At 44.8% G+C, this 13,889-nt stretch overlaps 1 protein-coding gene across 1 annotated transcript in view; it reads right to left on the bottom strand.

Moving 5' to 3' along the window:
• Positions 1–13,889, bottom strand: part of FRMD4A (FERM domain containing 4A) — a 607,134-nt gene that overhangs the window by 181,609 nt on the left and 411,636 nt on the right. Inside the window, 1 exon segment of the mRNA XM_059404285.1 lies at positions 3,591–3,656. Within this exon segment, the coding sequence (XP_059260268.1) occupies positions 3,591–3,656 (66 nt within the window).

Here is a 13,889-nt window from a genome sequence, read left to right as displayed (position 1 = left end):
GCCATTTTGCTCTCTCACCCGAAAAAAGGGAAATGCTATAGTCACAGGGACCAGGTCTACACAGGAGAAAATGGTCTGTGCGGGTGTCTGGTCACCAGAATCCTTCTGGTGGGAGGGAATCCTTGTTAGCTGCTGACTCCAGGCCATCTGGGGCCTCTTTCAGGCTGTCGGAGTTTCGTGAGGTGTAGCCTTTGATGCAGCTCTTACCCTAACAGCGGCTGAAAAACTCGATGTCCCACCTCTGCCACTATTTCAAATTGCAGCCACCCCTGAGTAAACCCGCTTGCCCCTCTGTGGGAGAGAAACACTTCCTCCCAACCTGCCTCTCCGTCTTCCAAACCTTGTCGGGTCCACACCTACCCCAGCCCAACTCCGCATCTCCAGATTGCAAGACTGAGAAGAGCTTTTCTTCATCTCAGGCATGTTATGAATACTCTGAAATTGTGCTTCGTGGCAACATCGACAAAACCATCTGCACCTACGGTACTTGGGTGACTCAAGAGTAAATGAATCTGCCAGGTTGTCACTAAGTAGATTTACGGTATCAAAAAGAGAAGTATGGGATCCAAATGCTTTGTTCTATGAAACTAGCATGGGTCCAAATGAACCCGAGAGAGGGATTCCCTTTAGAAAGGGTTTTGTCAAAAGAACATAATCCAGGACAAGGGAACTTTGTAGAGGAGAAAGAAAAGTCATGTTTAACTTGGTGTTTATCCAATAGTTTTAACCTTGCTTCTCTATGTTTTGCTGAAGTCTGCTTTGTAATCATGCCCAAAGGACTTCAGAAGTGTTCCCCCCCTTTTTTTTATCTATAGTGTTTTTGTGCTAAACAAAATCCCCTGCCAAGCAATTCGTTCTACGACAAAAAGTCCTTTGGGAAATAATACCAAGGCATTTTAGGATTAGTCCTTTCTTTCATTCCACAGGGATTTGTTTAGTGACATTTGTGCCAGGCATTGGGCTGGGTGCTGGGGATACATGGGGATCATGATGGAGACCCTGCCCTCTAACCGTTGGTGGCTCTGGACAACAGAGTAAAGAGGCAGGGACAGTGAGCTGTGACACTGAGCTGTGATAGCGCCGTGAAGGGTGAAGGGGGCCTGTGGGGGAAAGTGCACAGGGAGGGAGAACATGGGGGTAAGAGTGTCTTCTAGGCTGTGAAATGGAGGCTTAGCAGAAACCAGCCACGGGCAAAGGGATGCCGGGGCAGGAAGCAGAGTTCTAGAAAAAGGGAGTAACACATGACGTGTGTTCTGGAGGGGGAAGGCAGAACAGGTCTTCTCTTGCTTGCCCTAATTCAACATCTTCTGGATTGTGAAGGGCTGAGAACAGCCTTCCAGAGGCGCATATAGTAGTAACTAAATACCTTTTCTGTGATTCAAGTTCACTTCCAATGTCCTGGTTCACCTCTTCCTGGGGAAGGCTGGCTGACAGACCATAACTTCACTGCCACTTGAGGTTCCATTTCCTGTTTCAGAGAGTGGCTGCTTTCTAAGCCTCTAAGTGTTGAGATATATATATATATATATATTTTTTAAATATTTTATTTATTTATTTGACAGACAGAGTTACAAGTAGGCAGAGAGGTAGGCAGAGAGAGAGAGAGAGAGGAGGAAGCAGGCTCCCTGCTGAGCAGAGAGCCCGATGTGGGGCTCGATCCCAGGACCTTGGGATCATGACTTGAGCCAAAGGAAGAGGCTTTAACCCACTGAGCCATCCAGGCCCCAGATATATATATATTTTTAAAAAGCATCTAAAAAACACTGGACCACTCTCCTATAAACTCTTTACGCTGATTCTTAACAACTGAAAGCTCTAAGTGCTTTGTCAGTGATTTTGCGGATGAGATCTCGCTCACTTTACAGTTGTCTCCTGCCTCACCTCACCCCCCAAATCCCAACCACAAGTTTGACTTTTAATAAGACTGTAAGTCTTGGAATCAAGCCTAAAAAGAACATAATCCAAAACACTGAAGACTTCTGTACTCGTGGGTAAATTAATGACAGTGTTTACTGGTAATAGTAGAAAACTATTAAACAAAGCAAAAAAAGCCTTAGAAGTGCCCAAATGAGTGAACCATTAGATAATAATGGTATGTTCATTTTTGTAATTTATGCTGATATTAACAAAGATGAACTTACAGTAACTTGGGAAAAGCCAATGAAAGACGATGTTAGATGGAAAAATAAAATAGAATTACACACATTATGATTACAACCACATAAGAAATAGGAATCTGAAAAATACTGGAAAGAAATGTGCTGAAATGAGACTAGTAGGTAAATGAGTGGGCTGTGATTATGAGCTTTTTCCTACTTACTGTTTCCTACATTGCTTTTATAATTTAAAGCTAATTGAAAGTATTAACGCCTTTAAGTTATTAGCAATTCAAATATTTTCAAATCCAAGCAGTATGTACAAGGGAACATGACATTAGAGTATTTCTATGCAAATCTTCCCATCATGGCAGTATCATTCCCCCACCCCCAGTGAATGAGCATAAAGGTGTTATTTCAACCTAGTGATGAATTACGTATTGTTTGGCAAAATGTTCTGGATAATGAGGGGCACTGCTCTAAGAATTTGATAGACGTTTGAGAATTTCAAGCAAATATAGTTCTAAAACTTGGAATCAAACAACAGATTTGGAATTAAGGTCTTTAAATCAAGTTGGGCAACTTTGTGATTCTTTGGAGCTCTAGGTATAATGATGATTTCTTTTGAGAACAAATTAAATAAGGCCAGGGTCAGTGATTCTAATACTGCTCTGATTTCTCTGATTTCGATGGGTGGGTACAAAGTTTGTAGATGGACTGACAGATCTCCTGAGTGTCCACAGAGACATAGGTATTCAAGAGTGATACATTGTGGACACAGGGGATGGGGGTTATGTTGCTCCTGGAAGGGAGCCAGAGCCAGGAGATTGCCTCTTCTTTCCCACACCTATGAAGGATTCACTTGGAAACAGCAAATTGTTTTCCAGTCCTCTCTAAGTAGGGAAGACGTGCATCAGTTACAGTTGCAGCAGGAGTCATTTACATTATATTCCAGTTAACTCCTGCAAATAACTTTCTGTGCAAATAGAAATTGCTGATGGCAGCTGCAGAATTTCCTTTTCTAGAGCTTTGCAACAATAGGTTAGATATACATCTGGCCTTGAATGCCTTAGGCGTGGTGTACAAAGAAACAGAATGAACAAAAATAGCACTCACAAGCACAAAAATACCATGGTGTGCCGCCCTTCTCTCCTAGATTCTACCAGATACCCATTTAAAAACCACTTCTAGGGACGCCTGGGTGGCTCAGTTGGTTAAGCGGCTGCCTTCGGCTCAGGTCATGATCCCAGCGTCCTGGGATCGAGTCCCACATCGGGCTCCTTGCTCGGCAGGGAGCCTGCTTCTCCCTCTGCCTCTAGCCTACCACTCTGTCTGCCTGTGCTTGCGCTCTGTATCTCTAACAAATAAATAAAAATCTTTAAAAAAAAAAATAAATAAAAACCACTTCTATCCTCTGCCCACCCATTGGCTGAATTGAACTCTGAACCACATCAGCCTCGGAAGAAACTTAGAACGTTGGCCAAAATCAGTTACCTGTACTAGCAGTTCCAGCTTCCTGTCATCAAGAAGATGTACTTGACATCGACGGCCCTCCGTCATCTACAAAGAAAGACAAACGATGGTCACTGAGAGTCTGACAGCCTGACACACAGCAAACAAACATGGCCCCTGGGCTGGGCACCACCAGGCACCATCCCTTGGGCAAGATGTCCCCCGAGGATGGAGCTATACAATGCTAAGAGCTGGCAGGACCAATTTGTTCATTTGTTCCTTCACAAATATTTATGGAGCCCCTTTCTGTGCCAGGCACCATGCTGGGAGCTGGGTGTACAACGACACATAAGACAAGGTCCCTGCCTGCATGGAGCTTACATTCTTATGGAGGAGATAGGAAATAAATTAGCAAACACATTCATAACCTAATACCAGGCTGTGATAAGTGTTCCACGCTTTAATCATTCTTCCATTCAATCATCTCATCACCACAAACTGGGGACAGACTTCAGCATCCGAGCTCCACCACCTCGTTCCTCTTACAGAGCAGCCAGGAGCAGACTAGCACTCCTCTGGCAACTGCTTCTGATTTCTGTGAAGCTTCTTTCTCCACAGGATTTCTGTGTTACTCATTTATTACCTGGTCCCCATAGTGTTTTCCCCGGTGACAGAGGAACCTGGGAGCTGAATGTGCACAGCTAAACCTGACTCCTCACCCTTGCCCCTTTCACTACGCACACCGCCGGCAGTGTAAGGGAGGCATCCAGACAGGCATCCTCGGGTCTTGGCTGCAGGCCTTTGGACAAGGGTCTGTTCATCTCTGCAGCCCTGTCTCATGTACAAAAGTGAGTGGGCTGAGCCCAGGAGAGTGCAGCTGAAATGTTTAATCACTGGCTTTCTGGACGGAAGAAGCCTTCATTTGTAGCATTTGCTGGAGCCCTGGCAACACTCTCAAAGGAAATCTTTTCAAGAACGAGGCTTCCCATCGATGTCAGCTGGCCACCACTCCAACCCAAACTTGTCTTGCTGCACTCCAGATAGCTTCCCTGGGTTTGATTTCAAGCTAGTGTCCTGACAACATATCTCCTACACATACGGTAACCTTAAATAACCCCAGGGGCATGGATGAGAATAGAGTCAAATAATCAGGAAATTTTCCAGGCATGAGTAATGGGTTTTGAGTTTTTATTACCTTTGTTTTTAATATAAGGTACTTACCTCTAAATTTAGAGAATTTCATTTTAATAATGTTTATGTTTTTACCACTGGCACACGGAATTCCCAACAACGTACCAACGGGCTCTCACAACAGCTAAGAGCTGGTTCTGACACCACTGTCTGGACCAGAAGACCCAGAAGTTTCCGTCTAGCCCTCGTATTCTTCTATGACTCTGTAGCCCCCTCTGAAACCACCTTCTTTTTGCCCACCTAGCATCCACTTCATGCAGATCAAGGGGAGGGAAGCACGTGGGCAGATCCTGGCCCTATCTCCATGCCCAGCCATCACAGTCCCTTCTGATGAGCACTTTCTCCAGGAACAATGCAACAGATACCATCTTCTCTTCCTGCTCAACAGGGATTATCCTCTAACGATCAGCATGTCCAAAGCTGGCATGAACTCCTGTAGGAAAATTCTCTTATTCCCTCCTCAGAAGAAGCCAACCTCTCCAACTACCATCAAGTCAGATTTCCCTGGTTATAGCATCTTAACCAAAACAGCACACGTGCTTGGATGGGGCCAAAATAAAGTCTCTTGAATCTGAGTTATAAGAATAACTTGGCAGACCCCAGCTCTGAGAGAAAACACCAAGAGAAGTTTTACATGCTCACAGGCTCTCCAACAGAGGTTAAAATAGAGTTAAAAACCAAGGAAACCAGTCCAAAGGTCTGTCATTTTGCACATATATAAGCTGAAGCTGGTGGCCATGGATGTGAGATGCATCTATGAAAAGTCCTTATTCATTCTTTGGACTCCTAACTTTAGGTGTTAACTGCCTTAAAAGGAGAAAGGGCTCAACTTCGCACATAGGAGGCATCTTAGCTGACTGACTTCATTTAAAAAATCCGTCAGCTTCAAAAAACAAACAAGTGGGACAACATCATAATAAAATGCTCAGGCACCTGGATGGCTCAGTTGGTTAAGCCTTTGCCTTCAGCTCAGGTCATGATCCCAGGGTCGTAGGATCGAGCCCCACCTTTGGGCTCTTTGCTCAGCAGGGAGCCTGCTTCTCCCTTTCCCTCTGCTCGCTCTCTCTCTCTGACAAATAATGAATAAAATAAAAAAACAAAACAAAACAGAAAACTCCTGCACAACAAGGGGAATCATCAACAAAATGAAAAGCAAGCTACTAAATGGAAGATAATACTTGCCAGTTATGTATCTGATAAAGTGTTAATATCCAAAAGATATAAAGAACTCAGATGACTCAATAGCAAAACCTCACACAATCCTATTACAAAATGGGCAGAGGATCTGAACAGACATTTCTTCAAAGAAGACAGAGAGATGGCCAACAGACACATGAGAAGATGCTCGACATCATGCATCATCAGGGAAATGCAAATCAAAAATACAATGAGCTATCAAACTCACATGTGTTAGAATGGCTATTACCAAAAAGACAAGAAATAACAAGTGTTGAGGAAAGTGTAGAAGAGGGAAGCCTCGCACACTGCTGGTGGGAATGTCCATTAGGGCGGCCATGGTGGAAATCAGTACGGAGGGTCCTCAAACAATTAAAACTGGAGCCACCACGTGATCCAGCAATTCCAACTCTGGGTATTTACCCAAAGAAGAGGAGAGCATTCATTCAAGAAGATAAATGCACCCCCATTTTCAAGGCAGCATTCTGTACGATAGAAAAAACACAGAAGCAACCTTAAGTGTCTACGGGTGAATAAACGGAGAAAGAATATGGGGTGTGTGGGGCGCCTGGGTGGCTCAGTGGGTTAAGCCTCTGCCTTCTGCTCAGGTCATGAGATGGAGCTGCACATCGGGCTCTCTGCTCAGCAGGGAGCCTGCTTCCCTCTCTCTCTCTGCCTGCCTCTCTGCCTACTTGTGATCTCGCTGTCAAATAAATAAATAAAATCTTAAAAAAAATATGTGGTGTATATATACAGTGGAGTATTACTCAGCTATAAGAAAGGAGGAAATCTCGCCATTCGTGACAAGGATGGACCCTGAGGGCATTATGCTAAGTGACGTTAAGTCAGAGAAAGACAAATGCTCTCATAGGTGGAATCTAAACAAGCAAGTAAACAAAACACACAAATTCATAGATACAGAGCCCAGTTTGGTAGTCACCAGAGCTGGAGGGCCAGGGGGCTGAGGGAAACTGGTGAAACGGGTCCAAAGTTTAAAAGGTACACATTTCCAGCAGTTAGTTCTTAATGAAGGCACCCAAGGTTACCACAGCGGAAGTTCAAGGAAGAAAAGTGCTATAACCATCCAGCATTACTTTGAAATTCCTTTAAAGACATTTATTACAGGTTTCAGAAAAGTTTCTGGAGGGTGAGGAAAGAGGAGAATTTTTTTTTTTTTAAATGCTGCTGGTCCTCAGCGTCTTTAGAATACAAAGTTTTGAGCTTCCTTTATTGTACAAGATTAAGGATATAAACACGTTCTTGACTTCCTTAACCACATTCTAATAAATCTGACAAAAAAAAAAAAAAGGGAAATTGGTACTGCCAAGATATTACTGGATCAAATGACGTTTTAATTGCAATGAAAGAGGTAGGACATCATTTTCCCAAAATATTTCAAAGCACACAACACATGACATGACTTTGAGTTCATACCCCAAACCTCAGATTTACTGTGAGGCTCTCATTTTCATCTGAAAAATAAAATCCTCCTTCCATTAAATAATCTCACCTTATCTGCTCAGCAGTTGAAGGAATTAGCTATACATCAAGATGTTAACATCTACTCAAAGTTTTCCAAGTTTACTCTTCTCTTCCAAAAAGCCTCGAATTTCAGTCCCGGGGAATTTATTTCTAAGCATGTTCCCTATTTGAACAGGGAATTTCTAAGCTGCTTCCCTTTGGGAAGGCAAAATGTCCCTGAAAAAAAAAAGGGGGGGGCAGCCCAGAGCAGGGCGTCCAAACAGAGACTCAACTTTGAATCATCATGTTTTTGAACGTACGCCTTTTGTTGGACGGCACTGCTGTGGTTTTTTTTTTTTTTCCCCTCCAAGCAGGGGCGGGGGGAAGGGCAGTCTGTCCTTCCATACTGAAAGAAGACTAGAGTATCCTGTTCTCATCAGTTCAGAAAAGGTTTACCATTCTGGGTGTGGACTGGGAAAGAGTGGACATCTGTAGCTTTGTCTGGCTTTTCAGGCATATTGAAATTTTCTTTTGAATGCTAACAATTGTAAAATAATACGGCTTTGCTTGTTTTCATCTTCAGCTGCTGAGGCACAATTGCAGTGTTGGCACCCCCACCCCCACCCCCAGAGGAAAGCCTTTTGGAGAACAAGGCTTCTGGTAGATGTCAGCTGGCGACCACTCCAGCATAAATCATTTCGCTACAATACAATTCCATACCAAGCAGAGGCCTGCTAAAGGTTCTGTGATTTTGAAGGAATATATGGCCAAGTGTTATTCTGGAAGTGAGGTGTCCATCCCATTGACCCAATTTTGCTGTTAAGAGGCACACTGAATCAGGAAGACTATTGAAAAACAGAGAAATACATTTCTGCTACTAGATTAAGGGAGCATACCAGAATATGAATTGCTATGTGTCCTATTGAGGCAGCCAATAAAATTATCGTGCACTTGGACTGGAATTGGGAGGCAAAAATAAAATAGTTGATGTGCTAAGGAAGTAGGCATAGCTCCCGCCCATCCCATCTCAATACTACTAAAAGCTTTGTTGTTGTTTTTGTTTTTCCCAGTTAAAAAAATGTAAAAAAGAAACTTTATCTAGAAAAATGAATGACAGTGTTTGAGGTCACCTATAGGAAATGGATCCTGAGAAGCTTTCTTCCCAATAAACTTGTTTTAGATTGCCTATGTTTTTAATGTATCAAATCAGATTAATTAGTTTACAACTAAGAATTACAACTGTCACACAGGGTCAAAATAGTGGAGATGAAAGGTCTGACACATTCTCTCTCCGCAGGTGAAATTAATGGGAAGTCAACTGCGATCAGAAGTCGCTCAGGGAGCACAGAACTATGTCTGAGGGCATCCTTCTCCACTATCCTGAAGTCTTCCTGTTGGTGGAAGGAACCACTGTCCGAATGTGGCAGGGGAGTCCCCCCTCCAAGTCATTAGTAAAAAACAAATAATAGGGACACCTGGGTGGCTCAGTTGGTTGGACGACTGTCTTCGGCTCAGCTCATGATCCCGGAGTCCCGGGATCGAGTCCCGCATCGGGCTCCCAGCTCCATGGGGAGTCTGCTTCTCCCTCTGACCTTCTCCTCACTCTCTCTCTCTCAAATAAATAAATAAAATCTTTAAAAACAACAACAACAACAACAATTAATAACTAACTAGCAATGACAAATACCCACCCTCCCCAACCATGAGGATTTTCGGATGCTTTACATGGAGAAGGGCAGACTACCAAGTTCAGCACGTGCAAACATGTTTTATTAGGAACATTTTCTCTTCAAATTCAAAACTAAGCAAATCCCATTTTTAATTATGCTTTGTATTATCATCCTTTTCTCTACAGAGCACCTCTCCTGCTCTCTCCCTGTCTCTCTTCCTCCTGCTCTTCTTCTCTTTCTCTCTCTATCACTCTCTGAGCCACTACTTGGATACCTCCCTCTCCTGTTACTTGCCCTTTGCCAAGTAAGTTACACACTATGGTACACACACCTAGTTCCACTATGGATGACATTTTCGTTGAAATCTAGTGCAGTTATACGAATGACTGCTACTAGATTAAGGGAGCATACCAGAATATGAATTGCTATGTGTCCTTAGCAATGCACGTGGCTTTCAAAAATAAAAACTTACAAAATATTTCCTAAGGCACGTTTAGACGGAGACGGTTATCCCTCAAGCACCGCGGAACAGGATGAGGGCAGGGTGGACACTGGGAGGGGAGGCTATGTTCACAAACCGCAAACAGAGCTTTGAACCCAGCTTTGAACACACCCACTTGGTGCGTCTGCGTGCATAGTCAGGCACTGTGCTGTGACTCATATCCATTTTGGAGACAGTAACTTTCTGAGACAACAAAGTAAAAAATATTAAAGCCTCACTAGGATTGTATAAAGGGAAGGATTAAAATTTCCAAAGCATGCTTTATTTAAAAAAGTTATTAATATTCCCCCTTCCCAAGCCTGAAATCCTATCTTTTAAAATTCTACCATCAAATAGAAAATTCGGATTTCAAAAGCCTCCAAGCCAAGGTCCAGACAACACAGAGACAAGCCTCCCCTCCTGGACTGGTCCATGAAACCGCCGGGCAGCCCAAGGCAGCTGGATGGGCGGATGTGCTTCGGCAGCACCTCACAATCCGCCCTTTGACCCTGGGCCCTTCTGCGGCTCAGAAGGAAATTCCAGAAACATGACTACAACTTCCCAGTGCAACTCACTGTTAGAGCGTCTGCTCTCAGGGTCACCTCAACATGTGACTGACATTCCTCTCTCCACTCTGGTTTCCTCTCACACTAACGAAGGCCCAACAACCCAGCGAAGGTACCAGAAAGTCACAGGCTCATGACATAAAGCTATCACATCCAGGAGTGATGTGATATGCGCACAGTGTTCTCAAGAAATGCAACTCACAGTAAATACACAAAAAGGGCTTCGGGCAAATTAAAATTTACTGAAAATACCCATCCTTTTGCTGCTGCTCACATCTAACTTGTACCATGGAGATGCCAGACAGAATAAACTATTAAATGTAAATAGTAAGAATAAACTATTAAATAATAATTAATTAATTAATTAATTAATAATTAACATTAATAAATATTAATAGTAAGAATAAACTATTAAAATGTAATATTATAACATTTTAACAGGCATGAGGAGGCTCTGCCTCCCCTTTAAAGGTTACAGGTATTTTGCCCACTTTTATTATAATTATCCCCATAGTCAAGCCTACAATTTTTGTCTTGAAGTGACATCATATTAAAATAACACAACTGGGGAAGGAGACACATGGTGCTACACACCAGAGGTCCACTTCAGAGAGAATGACCTTGTCCCTATTTCGCCCTATGTCCTTTGCAGATTGTTTCATCTCTGTCTCTACCACTAGTCTCCTGGATTTAAAGGAAGGACACACAGGCATGTCCTTGATGCTCCTGGCTGCTGAATACACTTGTGACTTATCAAAACCAGAGGAAGGTGATTAAGTAAGCGGCTCCATTAGAAACAAAATCACAAGGCGATTTGATGGATTACAAAAGGTGAAAAAGCCTTGCATTCCCCAAAGCTCAACCTTCCCCAAGTTTGCATCTGATGAGGTCACAAGCAGGGCTGGTGTTTTACCAGAGGATCTTTGGAAAACGTGTTTTAGGGCCATGGTTGCTGAGATCCCACTTCTGCCTTCTGTACAAGGAACCGGTGCTTCCTCTGATAATGCAGGGAGAGAAGTCGTGGTGTCCTGGGTGCACTCAGGGCACGGGGGCTGTGCAGGGCCACTGCTCTGGGGTGGACCCTGCCTCCCAGAAGACTACTGCCACACATGATCAAGCTACAGGTCCTGGAGGACAATCCGTCTTAGTCTTTCCAGATGGTACTACAGGGCAGAGGGTCAAGAAACACTAACAGTTTCGGGCCTAACATCTAGAGGATGAGGAATGGACCCAGACAGGTGAGTGGTAAGAACAGCCAGGGAGCCCCAGTGATGAGTTTTGTGATTCCAGGACAGAGGGACTCGGGGTCAGCGCTAAGCTGCGGAGGAGGAAGGGAGGAAGGGTATTCTTCCCACCTTCCAACAAGGCCTTACCATTTGAGGACAAGCTGTTGATGTGAAGGTGGGACAGATCTGTTGCAGATGTAGAAAGACAAGGTGGAGTCTGTGCCACCCAGGGCCACCATGGGACAGGCCATCATTGTCCTCTGTCTGAGGCCAACCATTTTGAGGACACAGTCAGGAGGACTCGGGCGCCGGGAGATCCAAACACGGGCTCCGCAGGCTGCCTGTGTACCAACCCCGGGAGCAGAGCAGGAAGCACTCCCATGACCCATGTGCATGAAGCATCCAGGGTTCTGGAAGGCATGGAGCTTTCTGCACCTCCTTCCAACTAGCTAGATGCCTAGAGAGCAGTAACTGGATGGCCCCACTTGGGTTCTGCTAGGGCACCTTCTGCAGACAGGCTCTCCTTTATCTCCGCATATGACCACCCCTGCCCCCGCCCCCAACACCTATGGCCTTCTGCCGCCCACACTCTCTGCATCTGCAGCTGAAGTCTCTGAAGACACGGAGAGACTTCAGCCTCTCAGAGGGAGAAGGAGAGCATGTGAAATACCTGGTCCACGGCACAGGGACAATCACAGCACCGCCCTGTGAAGAGGAACTAGGTTAATGCAGGGAAAGTGTGGGCTCTCTGCTTGGTGCACAGCAGGCTCTCAATCAATATTACCTTTAGAAGTTTCCAGTCCAGGAATTCAAGACTCCTTTGAGCAGGAGTGTCAGAAAGGCAGCAGACGACATACCTCTCTCCCGGTGCCCCAATTCCAGGATGGCCCCAGGTGAGGCTGAGGCTTTCTGTCCACTCACACAAGACTTTTGGCTATGTGGCAGGGTGGGTGGGGGGACCGGTGTGGACAGGCTTCATCTGGGTGGCAGTCACCTGCCCTGAGCAAGTGCCAGGCCCTTCTGGAGCAGAGCTCTGTGGGGGCCTGGCCATCCAGAGAGGGGGGCATCTCACCCTGATAGAGGCCCAGGCCAGCCCGTCCTTCTCCCCAGCCACGGCAGCTCCCAGAGTCATGCCGGGAGAGCCGGCCATCACCAACAGAGAGCTGATATGAGGAACATAGAGTAGGCTGCAGAAGGGAGGCTGAGGAAAGTCAGCACGTGACACGTGGGCAGCCGGCTCTGCCAGACCATAGTCTGCAAGGTCAGTGGAAGAGATCAAAGTTCTTGCACCTGTTTCTGTGGGCAGGTTCAGGGTGTGATTCTTACTCACACACTGTTCACAGCACAGGTGTCCATGCAGACAGGCTTTCAAGGTGGCTGAGTGAGGTATAAACCCCAATAAAACATAACAGGCCAAGAAACAACAAGAACTTACATACCCAGCTAACACCTCACTGTGCTCCTGGAAGTAAGGACAGATGCAAGAAAATGATATGTTCTTGGCCGTGTGGAGTTTTAGACTTAGTATCTTAGTGGCAGAGCCGTGGGGTGGAAGGAAGATGCTTCTTCCAAAGGAAAAGGTAAATATTTAACTCTTTCTTTGGTTTGATGACTGTACTTGGAATTTTTATAGTAGGAGGACGGTGTAGTCATCCAAGGACCCCAGACACAGGGGAAACAGTTTTTTAAAAGTCTAGGAAAAGAAATAAAAAGTTTGAATCTGTGGACCTTAAGGAATATTGTTTTTATGAGACGGAGACTTTACAGGTAAAAATTTCACAACCTAACAAAAATAAAATTGAATGAGAGAGTGAAGAGTGAGATATTCGAAGCCCACAGAGTTATTTGCACAGAGAACTCCCAAAGGAGACAAGCTTTTGGTGGAATACATGCAATGTGTTCACGATGCACAGTACATTACACGTATTCTGTACCAATATGATAAATGTTTTCAGTGCGTCACAGACTGACAGGGACGGAGCTGGAAAACCAAAGCTATCATGTGAAATAAGGGAAGTTTAAGAACAATCAAAGAACCTTTAAAGACAGGCTCAAGCAAGACAAGAAAGGAAAGGAATGTTTTCATTATCTGGGGCCAATCAATTTTTGTTGAAAGAGGAACCACTGAACTACTCAGTTCTGGGTTGGTGTCAATCTTCTGAAGCAAGAAGGGAAATGGTGGGCTAGCCACGACAAAATAAACTAAGTGTACCTCCTTCCCCCAAATAAATGCCTCCCAGGGTTCATAAAGTGAATATTAAAAATAGGTAATTACTGGGGTCCCTGGGTGGCTCAGTCAGTTAAGCATCTGCCTTGGGCTCAGGTCATGATCTTGGGGTCCTGGGATCAAGTCCCACATCAGGCTCCCCGCTCAGCAAGGAGTTTGCTTCTCCCTCTCCCTCTGCTCCTTCCCTTGCTTGTGATCATGCACTTGCGTGCGCGCTCTCTCTCTCTCTGTCTCTGTCTCTGTCAAATGAATAAATAAAATCTTAAAAAAAAATAGGTAAGGGGCACCTGGGTGGCTCAGTGGGTTAAAGCCTCTGCCTTCGGCTCAGGTCATGATCCCAGGG

The sequence above is a fragment of the Mustela nigripes genome, chromosome 6 (genome assembly GCF_022355385.1).
Source record: "Mustela nigripes isolate SB6536 chromosome 6, MUSNIG.SB6536, whole genome shotgun sequence".
Lineage (NCBI taxonomy): Eukaryota > Metazoa > Chordata > Mammalia > Carnivora > Mustelidae > Mustela > Mustela nigripes.
Note: the sequence above shows the minus strand (reverse complement) of the source record. Positions and strands in the feature narration are given on the sequence as shown.